Source organism: Radiomyces spectabilis (assembly GCF_025331425.1).
Source record: "Radiomyces spectabilis strain NRRL 2753 chromosome Unknown BYT42scaffold_5, whole genome shotgun sequence".
NCBI lineage: Eukaryota > Fungi > Mucoromycota > Mucoromycetes > Mucorales > Radiomycetaceae > Radiomyces > Radiomyces spectabilis.
This window is the reverse complement of record NW_026251930.1, coordinates 250,153-266,776: the sequence shown is the minus strand read 5'-3', so window position 1 is coordinate 266,776 and position 16,624 is coordinate 250,153. Positions and strand designations below refer to the sequence as shown.

Sequence of the window (16,624 nt, the reverse complement as noted above, 5' to 3'; positions counted from 1 at the left end):
TGTTTTTTGATTGCTTACCTTGCATACGTATTTAGAGAAAAAGCGAAGTAGGCGAATTGCGTCACATTGGCAGAAGTGTGCGGTCAGGGCCCCGTACACTGTTTTTTTTAAGTGTGCAACCTTTTGAGAAGAGTGTAAAATGTCATTAGACTACAATATCACATGTCCATAAATGATGGCTCCAGGCTCAGAGTGTCCAAAATGAGTGACATATTTTCCAATGACCTCTCTTTATCCTTTCTCCAGATCGGGCAAGGAATTTTTTGACTAGTGGCATTCATTGATTTCAGATTTTTGAAGGCATCATTATTTTTATCGACTCGACTATTGTGTGTCGGTCCCAACATTAGCAGGCGTTTACTTCCGTTCGACTTGTGATGCGATATTAGAGTACGCACGACAACTAAGCGAAGCACGTAAAAAAACAATGCACAAGGTACCCTCGATGAGCCCGATCATGTTTGGCAAAATATGATTGTACTTTCAACCGTAGTTCTGGAAATCCAAACCGCAACAAAAAAGCGCACTGTAAATCACAACTGTAACTAAAAAGCGTGCCCTCAAGCGAAATCGTAACTGAGGAGAATTTCGTTTCCCTTTCCGTTACAGATGCGGTTTCCGCATTTCAGATGCCCACAAGCCGTCAAAGTGGGTGATGCATGCGTATTTCTTTAAACCTTATCGCGGGCCTTCCTCACTTTTTTGATTTGACACGCTTGCTTTCACGCTCGATGAGACCCATTTTGCAAAAGAGTAATAGTAAATTTGCATTTGTACCTTTGTCCTTGGTTGCATGATCTTCCAAAATCATGGATATTTTGTACAAACCTGGATGTAACTATAGCAGCTTCATTATCATCACTGGTTGATAATAAACTGACAAGGGGAGAAGGAACATTTTTGACCAATCTAAGCCTTAATTTCGCTACAGCTTTGGTTTTTGACAAGTGATTTGCCTGCTCAATTGGTTACGACCCAGGAGAATAAGGAGCAAACATATACCGATACACCGATACCTTCGGTGGTGGATATGTATGCTTTTCTCTGTCTCAAGGAAGAAGGATGGATAGGAACCACAGTGTTCTGTAATCCAAACTGTTACCTGGTTTCAGTGAAAGACTGAAATTGTCAAGAAAAAAAGCCGCCATAGCAAACAATTGACCATTATATAACGATTCACGAGTTCACCATGGTGTTTGTCAATGCTACGTCCCTGAACGTTCTTATAAGAGAATCGCATTCACAGTTTCAACTACGGTTAAAGGAAAACTATGTTTTTGAGAGACATACACAAACGTCATCATCTCATTCGAGAGGCTATTGAAAGTCAACGGAGCTTTTGGGTGGTAAACAGTGGATGTCTTTTGAACGTGTAAATAGAATTTAGGTTTGTGAAATGGGGAACACGAATTTTATTTTTGGAAACATGAGCTATCACCAAGATGGAATGAACGACATTGAGCTCACGATCGACGACATGTATTTCTGAAAATGACCGTATAGTAAAAAGCTTTCGTTGTTATTGCAAAACACCCTTTTCATCACAAAAAGAGGGCAATAAAAACATCATAATAACACGATCTGTATATAAAAAAAAATGGTTTTAAAAGAAACGGTGACCATCACAACAGTTGCTTACAAGACTCTATATTTTTTTTCCCTGTTCCTTGGTAATTATTATATATTTCACTTTTTGACCCTTTTTTGCCTTTTTTTTTATATTTTATTTTTCCTTCCCCTCTTCCTTTTTATTTACACTTTAGTCCACTTCTTCTCTTGCAATTGCCTCTTCTCTCGTTTGTTTCCTAGTGTCTCTTCCTTCTTTTACCTTTTTTATTTTATATATACCCCGTTCACACGTATATCCCATTCGATTCATTATACCACTTTTTATACCTCATTATCTACTGTTGATCTCATTTTTTCTCTTTTCGTTCGTTTGCCTTTTTCCCTTCGTTTTATTCATATCGTTCATTTCTCATTTGTTTTTAATTCATTGTCAAAACACAACAGCCTAGGAAGAAAAAAAACCCCAAATCATGTCGTCGGTTGTAGTTTATGCTGCCAACCTCTCTAGCCCAGAAGGTCATGCCCCATTGAGTGAATCGCAAATCACCATGCTCAAGAATGAACTCATGGCCCGTCATGCCCAAATCACCACTATGCAATTGGCAACTTGTGTCCCTTTGTCCACTTCTCCTCTCACTTCCCTATCACCGTCGTCGCCTTCGTTATCGTCGTTGGCGTCTCCGCTCCATGCTGTGTTCATCGGTTCATCTTCCGCTGTCGAAGCAGCGCGAGGTGATCTTTTAAGAATGTCGCCCCTGGAGGTATGCTCAGCTTTTTTTTTATCATTATTATTACTTTGTATGCTTTGAACCGAAAACAGAAAAGGACTAATCTTTCATACTCTTCTTTTATGATTAGACGAAAACCATCCTTCAGTCCATTGATCCCGGTTTGCTGCATTCGGATGATACGAGAAAGCGATTGTACGAAGGGTTGGCGAGGCTTGCACGCGAGACGCAGACGCAATTAACGGTTCAAAAGACGACGCATCCTCACGTTCTTGTTTATGGTTCCGCCAATGTAGTGGAACAAGCACGCGTACGAATTCTCGTGTTTTTGGACCAAATGGTAAACAACCAAAAAAATATCCCATTCAAAACAAAAGCTTCAGTTGAGATGGCTGGTGTAACCGAGATATCATTTTTTTTTGTTGTTGTTTTTTCCATAGATGAATTTGCGCACAGACACGCTGCAATTACCCTATCACTTGCATAACCTCGTTGCCGGTCGTAAACATCATCGCCTATTTTCCATCATGGAAGACACAGTCACCAACATCTATCTCCAGTCACCTTTCGCTACATCTTCGTCTCACTCTACCACCAACCCCACATCGCCTTCCACGCACGGCGTTATCTATATTACCGGCGACCCGACCGGAATTCAAAAGGCCAAAGAAAGCTTGCAAACCGTCGCGGCGCAAAAGGTAACGCTTTCTCTTTTCGCTCTCTTATTATTTATGCAGTTGACATAAATGGGAATTCACGCTGTGTTATGACTGTCGGCAGATGAAAACCGTGTGTCACAAAACCATCACCATGCAGGCCCGAAAGCTAGACTGGATGATCGTACATCAGCACGAAGAGTTGCGCTCCATCATGACCGATAATGGTACAATTCACTTCGTTCCATCGACATCATGCGAAGCAAAAAAAATTATATGCACACCTATTTTGACCATCCTGACATTCCAATCGATACCTAGGTTCTTTTATTGCTTTTCCGATGCTAGGTTCCGGATCTTCGACTGTGACAGTCTATGCCGAGAATAGAACCAATGTGGAACGCACCCTGCGTTTGATCAATCATATGGTATACATGCCTATTCTCTTGCCAAAAAAAAAAAAAAAAAAGACTGACACCCAAACCTCATTATGCGCGCCATGGAAACTAACAGTTTCACTTTCCAATCCTAGGCTACGCGCATTTACAAAGCTAGCTTTTATGTACGATTCGAAAGCACAAACGACAGCGACAGTGGAGCGACATTGGCAAGGCCATCTACCGCATCTCACCATCAGCTTTCCCAATTGATTTCATGGCTTTCCCAAAACAGCAACGCAGAAGTAAACTACAACGTGGATTCTTGCCAATTAGAAGTATTCGGTACACAAAAGACTGTTGGTAAAGTATACCAGCTTCTTTCTGACATGCCTTCCTTCAAAGTAAGTTCAACCTACAATCTTGGGGGTAATTATTGTTTACTCTAGAATTAATCTCCATGTTTTTGAAAATGAATAGTTGCATCATCAATTCACCGTGTTCGCTTTGGAATTGGCCACCACACAACGCGAATTCATTAGTGGCAAAAAGAATGGCAAGATCAACAAGATCATGAAGATGTGTACGGCAAGGATCAAGTTTGCTTCCATGAATGAGTACAATTTTGTCATCAAGGTAGAAAGCGACCAATTGGCCAAGGCAGTGGATGGTCTTGTTCTCATTCAAGACGAATTACCTGCCGAATTGTCGTTCCATGTACCTGAAATCTATCACCGACGCATCATTGGCGTAGGCGGCAAAAATATCCAGCGCGTCATGAAACGGTACGGTGTGTATGTAAAATTTTCAGGGGCTGAGGAATTCGCCAGCTTGGGAGGGTATTTCGAGAACGACCACAACGTGGTGGCAAGAACACCTATGAAGAATCAAACCAATCTTGTCAGTCTGCGCCAAGCCGTCATGGATTTCATCGCCTTTCCAAAAGACCGCGATTTCATTGTACGTCCAGTGGCCATTCCGTCTTACCTTCACCGCACCTTTCTGCATCAACACGGCAGCAAACTCCGCGAACTGGCATTAATCAACAATACCAAGATAGAATGGCCAGAACGATCAGGGAAAGATGAAGTGTGTCTTTTAGGTCCTCGCTCGCATATCGGCAACGTGCGTCAGTATCTGGAACATTACCTTGTCCACGACGACATTCTCATTGTTCCCACGTCAGTCAAATTGGCCTTTGATCCTGCCGACAGTTTCATGAACCAGATTCGACAGCATATCCTAACCGAGACACGGATCGAACTGCTGCCGCCCCTGAAAGATACATTGTCACCGACCGTATTCAAAGGGGACGAACCGTCCAATCTGGTTCTCGACCCAGCGATCTACCCCTTGGTCGATGAAGCGTACATTTTCCGTTTCCGATATACAAGAGACCATGAGAAAGCCTTGGTCACAGCGAAAAGGACCCTGGAACAGTACCTGAGGATGCAGCAGCCTACCACACCACCTGCGAAATGCGATCCTCCCTTGCCTTTGGAACTGGACATCACTCGTCTGGAAATCCAAGGCGAAACGATGCTGTCTTCCCTTCTGGCTACTTCAGGTACGGATAAAAAACGAAGGCATGTTTGATTTTAATGCACAAGACTCACGATTGATCTTCCCTACAGACAATTCCACCATGAGTTTACCGACACATATTTATTCAACCAATTACATCCAGTCCTTGTGGATGGATCTGCCCAAGTCGCAGTCGTCCCCGTCCCCGTACGACCACGCTCGACGTACGCCACCGCATCCGTTACGAACCATTTTCGAGACCACGCCCAGCCCACCGCCTAGTCGAAGTACCAGCAGTGAGCGCTTATTGTCAAATTTCCAGTCATCCCCCGATACGTCCATGCTGGCGCAAGCGTATCAAGGCCGTACGGAACGCTATGCCTCCAGTGTCTTTACTTCACCCACCAATTCTACCGGTAAAAATATCTGGGCTACTCCAGGATTAAAACCAAGCAAAAGCACAAGCGTAAGTATTTTTGTTTTCTGTCTGATTGCTGTATGCGACTGAAACATGGCTGTACTTGTTGTGTTCACTGACTTTTATCATTTGCTGATAGACTTTCATGTCACGAGAATCGTTGGATCCGATGTCGCTGGAAAACAGTTACAGCTTACCATTGATACAACCAGTGTCCAACAGGAACGCATCGCAAGAAATGAACTATTTTGCCGTACGGCCTCGTCCTGTCACCTCTTTATCAGCATCGACGGCCGTGACAAGGACCGAATCATCTTATCGATATCCCTTCTTCGGTCATCCTTCCCTGGACGAGTCCCCAGCCGAATATCTACCGCGGTCCATGTCGTTTGATGCACAAGGTCAGATCGGTGTTTCCAATCGATCGCCGCTCGATACCACTTATACGTATTGGCCGACAAGCAATGGTTACTCCAGTCCACTGCAGCTGTTCGATCATGGCGTCAAGACAAGCCAGCCAATGTCAGCAACTTTACCTTTCACAGCGACGACGACAGGCACGAATATAACACAACTGCCCACGTATTCACAAGGTAAAACAAAAAGACCCTATATTCATTGGAAATTGAAGAAGAATGCTCACCCACATGTTCATTTTTTCCCCAGGAATGATGCATGACGATCTTTTACCTACGTTTTCTTTTAGCTCTCCATTTCCGTTTACCTCTTTCCAGCATACACCGGCCGTCCCTTCGAAGAATGGGTCCAATAGATAAATTGGAACCTTTCGAAAGCGAGTAGCCTTGTTTGGAATTATACCCCACACAGACTTCTTTTCAGCTTATACCTATCCAGCGTTGAACCGCATCTTTGATTTGCCATTATAGATATCACTTATCGTTTATTCTCCCATCGTATATACTTATTTTCTTGGTTGTATTTTTTATTGATTTGGTTTCTTTTTTTTTTTTATCACCATATCATCATATACCTACCCATTATTAAAATGTTTGGGGAGTTATGCGCGCTAATTTTCACTCACAAGCATTCACACCGGGTTGTGATTGGGTACTTTTTGAAAAATAAAACGTTTCTGATTGGGTAAAACGAAAAGAACCACATGATTTATTGCGGCGGTCGAGTTGGGGACCTTTCCTTTATTGAATGGTTAGACCGTGATACATCAATTCAATTTAGCAATTTAACAAATGCTAGATTGATATATTCTGTAACTCTTTTATTTGCTTATCCTTTCAGTTCTTTCATTAAAACACCTTTTGTCATTCTCAAACGTTTTTTGCGCTTCTTGCAGTCAGTCAGGACATGCTCGCTCCACGTCTAGAAACTGTCCCAGCAAACCCCAGACGCGCCCAACAACTGTTGCTACGGTTCAAGGATCGGTAGAAGTGCGTTGCTCTACGTGTCAGCAAGTGGGACATCAGCGACCTAGCCATTCAGCTTGCCCATTGAATCCGAGGAGATTGGCTATAAGGGAAGGAAACGACAATGATACTGCGCAACACATCCGTAGATTACCTGTATCCGCTGATGGTACCGAGCTTCCCTGTAGACATACCTTGGGACGCATAAATGTTGTCTGCAATTTCTGTCAGGCACACATGTGGGCCAAAGAAAGCTCGGATCGAACTCCAATCCGCAGTTCCAACTCTGCGGTGCCCAAGGTTCCATTGTGCTTCCACCTTTGGAGCCTACACCACCAACGATTGCGCATCTCCTTCATAGCGACAACGTAGAAAGAAGAGACTTCCGTGAGCAGATCCGCGCCTATAATACGAATTTGAGCTTTATTTTGGTAGGCGCCCAAAATAGATGAATCTGTAGCCAACAATCGCCAACGGAGCCTACTGCTACCGTATCCAAGGAGGCATTTACCACCAGATCGGTGGTCCACTTCCACCAACCGAGAGTCATACCCCTGCGTTTGCCCAAATGTACATTTATGATTCCGACACACAACTTGGACATCGGCATGCTGGGGTGCCCTATTTGCAAAACGCCACCCTTCTCATTCTGCAAGATCTGCTTTCCAAAGTCAACCCATTCGTACCGTTGCTGCAGTCGGTGGCCCAAGTTTCTGATGGAGCCGTAGACGTGCGACTGCTCATAAGTGGGGAAGACGCTCCTGATGTTCGTCGATACAACGCACCTACGGCTAGCGAAGCTGGAGTGATTCTGGTAGACAATAAAATCAAATAGTAGCCGCAATATTGTGCTCCGATCGAGAAGCCATGAGCTTCAACGTATCAGCGAGATGAACCAGCACCATGATGCTCTCCAATATGTCCTGATGTTCCCGCATGGTGATCTTGGTCATAATATTACGGTTATGCAATGGTATAGCTACCATTTGATAGTGCGAGATAACGGCCACGACCTGCTTTTGTACGGACACCTACTCCAGCAATATATTGTTGACATGTACGCCAAGATGGAGCAGGATCGGCTGGCTTACTTGCGACCCAACCAGACAAATCTGCGCACGGACTCCACACACTGAAAAGCACTCTCAAAATAGGGTCGAAAAATTGGCTATTTTTAGATCACAACTGATGAAAAAGGAAACGACGGGTTTTTTTTTCGATCGAGCTCATACAAGATGTCAATCGCGGGGTGATTCTGTCTTTCGTCGTGTCAGCTTAAGATTGTTCGTAGCCGGATTCTGCTCATTATCGCGGATCGACCCAAATGTTGGCAATCATCCAATTAAGGTCATCTTCAATTAAACCGTCATCGCCACCTTAATCACCACCTGAATGGGGAAAAAAGTTAATTAGAGGCTGAACAACAGCTCAGGCACACAAAGGCACACCTTTTTCTCAATGATACTTTTAACATACTAAAGATATGTCTTGTGGAAATACTACTCATTGTTAAATTAAAATAAAAGTGGCCAAGAAATGTTCAAATATCATCAGTTGGCGTACCATGTTTATGGCGTAAAGTACGATTCGCTGAGAAAAATGTCGAATACTTGCTCGACCACTGTTTAGCTTTTGGTTTGCTTGACAGCAGTGCCAAGTTATTGATAAAAGAGCTAAATTCTACGTACTGACTATGGTATTGGGCCGCTGCTTCAACCATTAAAAGCCGTGCTACTTGAGAAGCTTGCAGTAGAAATTGTTCCCATGCTGTTTCGTTTTCGTCTCTGCACACCTTTTTTATGTGCCAAATTATCACAACGAATATTACTTGGCGTGACGCGACTTTATAGGTCAGTGTTTCAATTTCGTTTGCTTATCACTGACGCGGCATGAATTGAAGTTGCCAATCTTTCTCTTTTTCTCTTTTTCTCTTTTCCTTTTTCCCCCTGCCTGTTTTTATTTTACGACGCATGGTTGACCATGATCGAAAAGGAAAAAAACGTGCCACGACACCTCCATTATCCGGTATGGAAAAGATCATTCAGATGCATGAAAACTGTCTGAACATTCTTTGCTTTTCTAGACCCCAATCCTAGTTCATCCGATGACGGTTTCCAGGCCCCCCCCCCCGGTAATTCCAAAACGTGGTCCAAGGATCAAAACTGCTCATGCCAAAAAAAGGCGAAAAGCGATGGAATCCAGGGTAAGATTACAGAATATCATTGTGTAACGCGATTCATTTCTGCATTTTGACCACTTGCAGCTCCGACATCCGACCAAGAAGGTAGATAACTTAACTTGCATCCAGTTTAATTCCTGTGCTGAACTAAAAGATAATGATCTTCAATTATGTAGGAGAAGCATCGTCATGTACTTCCAAAAAAAAAACCAAGAGCGAGATCAAGTTTGAACATGCGAACAAAAAACGCAGTGCCAAGCATGAAGCGAAGGCCAAAGAGGCGGAGGAAAAAGCGATGAAAAAGGCAGCGAGCGGTGTTGCAGTTGTCTGTCCGACATGCCATCAACTTGAGCAGAGTCGCTCCTCCAACAAAGCATGCCTAAACTATCGCCCCAAGCGCATCAATGCAAGCGAGCTGAAGCGAACATCCATCATTAAAACTTCGCTCAAAAATACTTGCAGGAACGAAAGATTCATCGCCGCGTTACAGAAAGTCGTCGAGCATGTTCGCGATGTAACTTATGTTGGTTCGCTCTTCGCCAATCTTCATATTTTACGATGTATCAATGAAAACCAACGGCTTCCATCTTTCTCGCACGGATTGTTCTACGATCTTTTCAGCACGATCATGGGAAAAGGCAGCAAGGCCACTGCGGAGGTCAAAGAATCGATTCCAGCAAGTTCCCACTTTTTACACCAAGGAATTTAAGTTACTTATCTATTTCAACGGTGATCAGTGAAGTGGCCAAGCAATACGACGAAATAGCGCGGAACCATGTGGTCTCTAATTTCAAACCAAAAACGGTTCAATATCTACTGATTCGCCTTTCCGATGACCAAGGTTCATTTTTTTTTTCCAAGCATTCCCGTTTCCGGAAAAGATTGATAGCCACTTTTATCTACGAAAAGGCAGCTGGAGATCAGGAGCCGCACTGGCCCACTTCGGTCGAGCGAACAGAAACTCTAGAAGTCCGAATTGATGAACTCAGTCAGGAACTCTCGCTTCGATCAAGCTCGTCAATGATCTGTCGCTCAATGCAAATCCCCACCAGTACATACCATGGATGCGTCAAGTTCTTGATCGTATGGAGCGAAAAGTGTTTATTCAAGAACAAGTCCCACAAATATTTGTTTCTTCTACATATGTATCGAGAATTGTGCACGATGTAAGTAACGTTTTTAATTTCATTTTTACTTTTAATTAATTTTTGCACAAAAGATCGGAAAGTCATTTTATCAGATACTTAAGGGGAAGAATTTATCCAAGAGGGTCGTATCAAGCATGAACGTCGCGGTGCGTGATGCGATAATGAACAAAACACATCTGCGGATACCCTCCAAGTGCAAGCCTACTGCGAGCGATGAATATGAGGGACTGAAGAAGTTTGTCGAAGCCACGAAAATCGCAATCCAAGAGGAATGTTTCAAGCCTCTGAATACATCGACCCCAAGGGTTGCAGGAGATATTCTCTGCTACCGGTGTATTAATTTCAAAAATGCCACATCGCGCTTGATGTTCAGTCATTTTCCAAGCTTCTATGCTCCAGTGGCATAACGAAGAACATTCACAAGCAAAGAAACTGCACGGCAAGGATATTTTCGCCTTTTTAAGGTGGAGAAGATTGGTTTTCCTACGCTTGAAAGTCTGGAAACAGACCGCTGTATCTTTTGGTAACGTCGAATCACTTTTGGAATCCTATCCCAACGTCATTGCTGATTGTTCAATAGGGATACAATTATCACTGATGGCACCGACGTGCAATTCGTTTTGAAGAAGCCGAAACGAATAACTCCAAGAAACCACTGACGCCCCGAGACCTTCAGGCAGATCTAAAAGGCGTAACAATCTGGGGAGTTGACCCTGGGGTGACTGACGTTTTCGTGACAGTGGATGGTTCTGGAGCAGAAGCGCATCGAATTCGCAAGATCTCCACTCGCGAATATTACGATGTTTGCGGATATAACAAGGCCACCTATAAAGAGGCAATACACAGAAGGCGCTCCGGAAGTGAAGAAGATCATCGATAATCTACCATCTGTAAGAACAGCGAGTGGTCATCGTTTCCTTGAACCCGTTCGTGATCGATTACTACATCATCGTACGATTTGCGCTTTTTACGACGACGGTAACAGGTACGTGAATCTCTATATCACTGTTATGTCAAAGATTAACAAGCTGAAGCTGAAACCATACATGGATAAACAGAAAGGAACCGCCGAGATTGCGAATTGTCTCCTGGCAGGGAGCAAGAAATACGATGCGAAAAAACCAAGTCCACGTCCCACGTCCGACAACGGTAAACTGGCAGCCAGCATGTCCCAATGACACGCCGAGTGATCAGAAGAATTCAATCATTGTTGCATATGGAAACGCCTCATTTTCGGGAACAATGAAGGGAAAGTTGTAGTGCCCTAAATGCGTCAATCGTGAAAAGGTTGAAGCAACTTTCTTGGACAAAGTTAAGGAACGAACAAGAAATAGTGAAGCGAAAAGCAATAAACATATTCATAAAACGAATACATAATCAGAGTAGTCATGATTGACGAATTCCTCACGTCACAGATACGCCCGACATGTCAAACAAGAAGAGTGCAAAATTTGAAAAAACGTGGTGATTCCGGGGCGAAAATCCATGCTATCCTCATGTGTGAAACATGCAAGACGGTATAGAATCGGGATGTAATGGCAGCGAAGAACATCCGCTCCGTTTTTTTTATTCATGCGCGCAATCAAAAGAACGACCGACGCCATTCAAACGACCCACAACAAAACCGAATGCCGATGAATGCAAGACGTCGGCGTCCAGTAGCAAGTAGCCTGCCGAAAGGCATTGGGTTACTTGTTACATTACAGTATCTGTTTTTGTGTTTGCCTCCTTGTTTTCATATGTCCACTTTCGCTTTGTTTTTTCTCATACCGTTATGACTTAAAATTCAACATTTGGGCTCTCAAAGGGGCAATCATTTGATAGAAAGCAAATGCATTAAATATTATTAGCCAGCGGTTTGTTTCAAAGCACTTCTAGTAATCGATGATAGTCCTCTTCAATCGACAAGTACGTTTCGTGCAGTTTCGCTTTGCGTTCTTCAGGCTCCATATCCGCTAATGCTTCCTGTCATATGCAATGAAATTATGATGAGTGCGTCATTTTTTCATCTACGTGATGGAATTCATGGAAACATACTCTGTTAAAGTTGTAAAGACGTTCTTTCACTTGAAGTCGATACGTTCGGTAATCGTCAGCATTAAGCTTATTCAGCCCGGAAAGCAGATATATTTCAATGCACCGATGGACTTGTCGCTGTATCATCATTTGGAAGAGTCAATGGTCTGTGGATTTCATGGTCACAGAAACGAATCACTCACCTCTGTAAGTTTATACTTTTTGCAAAGTTCCTTTACTGTCGCTTCGGGAACAGGCGCCGATACACCATCGAATGCATGCTGGTGCAGTAAATGGCGGAAATCGTTCTTGTCTCTCATATCACAAAACTCTTGATTCGGATCCTCCACTAAATACATTCATGTTAGTACTATAAACGGATATTCTCAGCTAAAGTCCCGGGAATGACTCACCTGTCAGTTCAATCACATCCTTTCTTGCCGTAAAATATTGGTACAAGGTCTGATACAACTTGCCTAAGCAATCCGTTGGCGATTAGCCACGGACGAACATTATCAATGTGCAGTAAGAGAGACTTACTTCCGTGACCTTGTTGTTGAAAGGGTGGTAATACCAGGAATTGACTGAGGGATTTCCCATGTCAGTTAAGGTCACAAACAGACTAATGGGTCATCTTACCTGATACGCATTCGTGTATTGTCAGGCCAGCAGAAAAACGGATAAGCAGTGCAATAACCGACGAAATGATAACGATACGCTTGTAGGGTGCCTTCCCGTTTGTATCTAATTTGCACAAGTTAAGCACACGGGCACCAAGGCGTCGATCAATCAAATGAGGTATTTGACTCACATTGTGTAGATTTCCCATTTTTCATCTTCGTCATCAATGTAGGTGGCGCCTTCCACAAACAGCGGCACGAAGAATTGCATACGACGATGTAACTTTCGGAACGAATGATCGGTAAAACTTGACTAAGAACAAAAAGCATCCATCGGGTATGAGATCGTGAATAACAGGTGCCAGTGATGCCCGCAGTGATTGGTTCACCTTGTAAATCTCAAAAGTTTCTTCCTCGCCCTCTTCGCTTTCACGCGTGTATTCCGCCAACTTTTCGCCATTGGGTTTAAAATCAACCGAATCCTCACGTACATAACGAGAAAACTCGTCGTAATTCTTGCAGTAGTCTGGAAATATGGTAAGCCGATGTCCACGGATAAGCGCGTGCTTGCGTACCTGGAGGCAAATAGCCTTTCAATATCGCTTCAATATCATCGGCTTGTACCTCGGGAGCGCCGTCGGATTTTGAGGACGATGCAGGAACATATTTATCGGAATAATCGATGTGAAGGTAGGGTCGTAATGATCCCGAAGTGTAATAAATCTGACAATCACGTCAACGCTCATAGGATCGGGAATCGAGATGGCGTATAATAGACTACTCACCTTGATACTCAGTTCCTTGTAACCGAAAGCGGTTTCATGTTGTCCAAACATTGAATAGGTAAACTCGGGCTGGATATCATCGTAGATAGTAGGTTCACTGGCGGCAAAGTCTCCCTGTTGCTGACGAACTGTGCAACGCCCGCGACAATGAGAACGCGATTAAGTACACGTTCTCCATTAAGGCTGACCTCTTTGCTATCACAAAGCCCGGATTACCTAATCGTAACTGCATGGCTTCGGTAGTATTGCAAGACCATTTCGCAAAGTCGGGTACAAGGGCTGATGCAGGATGCATATCCTCTGCTTCCATGGTAGTAGATGTCATTTTTCAGTTTTTGGGAGACCGAAGAAGCGGTTGGCAGAATCGCGTTGCTGAAAGCGGAAGACGGAGCTTGAAAGTGGAAAAGGGGGAGGTGTATGTGACGTTTTTTCTTTACTAATTGGGCTGAGCCACCCATTTGTGCATTTTTTCCAGCGGGGTGCTTCAGTGAACCATCTCCGGAGATCGCTTTAAATCCATTGCATCGATTCATCATGCCTCTCACTCGAGCCAGGCTTCGAAAGCTTGAACAAGAAACGCATACATCGCTGCAGCCAAACGAGGTTGACGATACCGTCTTGTCGCAAGCAGCTTCTACCAGCGGCGAATCGACCACACAACAAGCACCAGCGACAGTATCTGCACAAAGGAAGAAGGCACAGCCAAAGCGATCTGGTCGCAAATCGAAAGCTCAATCCGATGAACCGATCCCACAGTCGAATGGCGAGAAAGAAAACCTGGAATCCTTTTCTGCCGTAGTCGAAACAACTGAATCAAAGAAGCAAGCACTTGTACAAGAAAGCGAAGAACAGAGCGACGAGGAAAGCGAAGAAGAGAGTGAGGACGAAAGCGAAGAAGAGAGCGGGGAGGAAAGTGAAGGGGAAAACGTATCAAGCGATGAAGAAAGCAGTGACGATGAGGATCTCGATTCTCTATTGGATAAAGCACGGACCGCCTTGGAAAAACAACGTGCAGACGTAACAAAGGATGACGATGCGTAAGTGACCTTGTTAATATATGCTCCATAATACGAATGCTCTTTCTCATATGTTCCCTTTTTTTAATCTTCTCAGATCATCATCATCCGCCAATAAGTTTAGGTATTGCACGCGAACAGGTTATCTCTTCACACAGTTCAGTAGCTAATTGATCTTGTAGCTTCCCCAAACTAGACGCTGGCGTGTCGATTGAGGATCATCTTTACATCAAAACCCAAAAGGACCGTGCGAGGTTAACGTCAGAGACGGTGTCGATCATCAATCCTGGCGACAAGGCGCCTGCCAAAGGTGACAAGGTGATTGAGACTCACAAGGTCACAGAAAAAGAAGAAAAGCCGCTCTCACGAAAGGAACGACAACAGGTAAATCAGCAAATCGAAGGTGAACTACTATGGGTCCTGTCGATTGACTAATCCGTACGTGGATATATAGCTTCGAGAAAAAACAACAGGAAAGGGATGGTTCGACATGGAAAAACCGGAAATTACACCTGAAATTAAGCGTGATTTGCAAATTTTGAAAATGCGTCATGTTTTGGACCGCAAGCGACATTACAAGAAGATGGGCAAGCGGGCCGATCCCACTTATTTCCAAGTTGGCACGGTGGTGGAGGGCCCTACGGAATTCTTCTCGGCACGTATGACCAACCGCGAGAGAAAGAATACCATCCTTGATGAATTATTGTCCGACGATAACCGCAAACAATATTACAAGCGCAAGTTCCTCGAAACCCAAGAACGAACCAGCAGCGGTGGCAAAAAGCATTACAAGAAGCAAAAAGTCAAGCGTTACTAGATCCTAAAGTTCATGTACATTTCTCTACCTACAATTTGCATCCCTTTTTTCTCTTCCATCTTTCCAAAATCTTGAATAAGATGATATCATTTCACATTTCAAAAGTGCTCAGCTCAACCATGTCCCTTTGATTTTTCCTATTTTAATCTAAACAATTAAATCTTTGGGAAACTAGCAATTTTGTAGATCACATGATCTACACCAACTTATCAGGACCTGTTAAACCTTTTTTTTTTATCTTTCAACCATGCCTCGCTGCCCACTTTCACGATAATAGGCGAAACAATCAGCAGCAAGATGCCGTTTGCGCCAGTTGTGGTCAAACAGAGCATCGTCGTTTTTCGAATAGAAATGTGAGTAGAGCTCTTTTTGAAGAGAAGTGGTTGATGATACGCTGGCGTTCTTTTGTAGCATCATTCGATTTGTTGTTTTTTTTTGTCAGTTATACTGTCATTTATACTGTATATGTCCTTTCATTCTCTTTCAATTTTCAATGAATCGAATAATACATAAGCAGACGTGCTTCGATCTATGAATTCATGCATCAGTGGGGTGACTATCGTTTCATCCATGGGAAATCCACATATTTTTGTCTTCAAATTCTTTCTTTGTCTCTGATTTACCTCTCTCTAGAGTAAAGCTTTCCCATGTAGCTGATCTGAGGATATTGCTCATCATTAATGCATCGGTGGGGACTATAGTTTCATCCATGGGAAATCCACATATATTTTGTCTTCGTTTTTTTCTTTTTTTCTTTGGTTTTCTCCTCTATCTTCTGTTTACCTGAATAACTCTCACTATCATTGCATCCCCTCGCATCCATCATCCAGACTATGGTTTATCCCGCGTGTATCTGTAACCAGTCAAGTCGATTAAAATATCAAAAAGGTATGTTTTGTGTGATGTGACTATCCGTTTTTCGACAAGAAAAAACTCAGGTTCGTTTTTCTTTAGCTTTTAGTTTTCTCTCCGGTTTTCTTTTCGCCCTGGCAAAGCCATCTATCCCTCCAAATCTTTCTACTTTGTTCGCGCACCAATGTGGCCAATCCGGTTTCAGTCGTCAAAGGGCATCGTCGGTGGTATGATTCTCCTTCTTCATCAGAAGTGTTTAGGTGTCCTCCTCAGGTTCCTCTTATTTGGATTGCCACCCGTGATATCATCTTCGCTATTTCTTCCCGACTATTTTATTTTTGTAGTTTGTGGTATGTACTTTGTATTTTACGATAGGCCTCCTTGCAGTCTTTTCCTCCTTTTTTTCCCACAGGGCTTTTAGGGTTTTTTTTTACAGATGCACCTATTGTTTTACTTTTTTTTATTTTATATTTGTATCGTTTCTTTTTTTTCGGTCGGAAAGCTCTGGATATCTGCTACCTCACATAACAACGGTAA

The 16,624-nt window shown here is 43.3% G+C and overlaps 5 protein-coding genes across 5 annotated transcripts; 4 read left to right on the top strand and 1 right to left on the bottom strand.

Moving 5' to 3' along the window:
• Window positions 1–1,685: 1,685 nt before the first annotated feature.
• BYT42DRAFT_604031 (uncharacterized protein) lies at window positions 1,686–6,374 on the top strand. Its single transcript, XM_051571087.1, has 10 exons — window positions 1,686–2,330; window positions 2,428–2,637; window positions 2,738–2,995; window positions 3,078–3,180; window positions 3,275–3,381; window positions 3,486–3,734; window positions 3,811–4,897; window positions 4,965–5,320; window positions 5,412–5,865; window positions 5,939–6,374. Exons 1-10 carry the CDS (start codon window positions 2,040–2,042, stop codon window positions 6,046–6,048), a joined length of 3,225 nt encoding a protein of 1,074 aa, XP_051424256.1. The 5' UTR covers window positions 1,686–2,039; the 3' UTR covers window positions 6,049–6,374.
• Window positions 6,375–8,576: 2,202 nt separating this feature from the next.
• On the top strand, window positions 8,577–9,720 carry BYT42DRAFT_287384 (uncharacterized protein). The gene is made up of 4 exons (XM_051562867.1): window positions 8,577–8,679; window positions 8,738–8,857; window positions 8,918–8,938; window positions 9,010–9,720. Exons 1-4 carry the CDS (start codon window positions 8,625–8,627, stop codon window positions 9,540–9,542), a joined length of 729 nt encoding a protein of 242 aa, XP_051424255.1. The 5' UTR covers window positions 8,577–8,624; the 3' UTR covers window positions 9,543–9,720.
• Window positions 9,721–10,585: 865 nt separating this feature from the next.
• BYT42DRAFT_287405 (uncharacterized protein) lies at window positions 10,586–11,338 on the top strand. Its single transcript, XM_051562868.1, has one exon. It carries the CDS (start codon window positions 10,725–10,727, stop codon window positions 11,157–11,159), a length of 435 nt encoding a protein of 144 aa, XP_051424254.1. The 5' UTR covers window positions 10,586–10,724; the 3' UTR covers window positions 11,160–11,338.
• A 352-nt stretch (window positions 11,339–11,690) lies between these two features.
• Window positions 11,691–13,798, bottom strand: BYT42DRAFT_564816 (acyl-CoA N-acyltransferase). The gene is made up of 11 exons (XM_051567790.1): window positions 13,619–13,798; window positions 13,403–13,530; window positions 13,193–13,340; window positions 13,007–13,143; window positions 12,809–12,930; window positions 12,637–12,741; window positions 12,538–12,581; window positions 12,411–12,473; window positions 12,201–12,346; window positions 12,019–12,135; window positions 11,691–11,946 (listed from the first exon to the last, which is right to left on the bottom strand). Exons 1-11 carry the CDS (start codon window positions 13,725–13,727, stop codon window positions 11,845–11,847), a joined length of 1,221 nt encoding a protein of 406 aa, XP_051424253.1. The 5' UTR covers window positions 13,728–13,798; the 3' UTR covers window positions 11,691–11,844.
• A 54-nt stretch (window positions 13,799–13,852) lies between these two features.
• BYT42DRAFT_564814 (Fcf2 pre-rRNA processing-domain-containing protein) lies at window positions 13,853–15,418 on the top strand. Its single transcript, XM_051567789.1, has 4 exons — window positions 13,853–14,439; window positions 14,516–14,542; window positions 14,601–14,802; window positions 14,873–15,418. The coding sequence occupies exons 1-4, from the start codon at window positions 13,937–13,939 to the stop codon at window positions 15,233–15,235; spliced, it is 1,095 nt and encodes a 364-aa protein (XP_051424252.1). The 5' UTR covers window positions 13,853–13,936; the 3' UTR covers window positions 15,236–15,418.
• The last annotated feature ends 1,206 nt before the right edge of the window (window positions 15,419–16,624 follow it).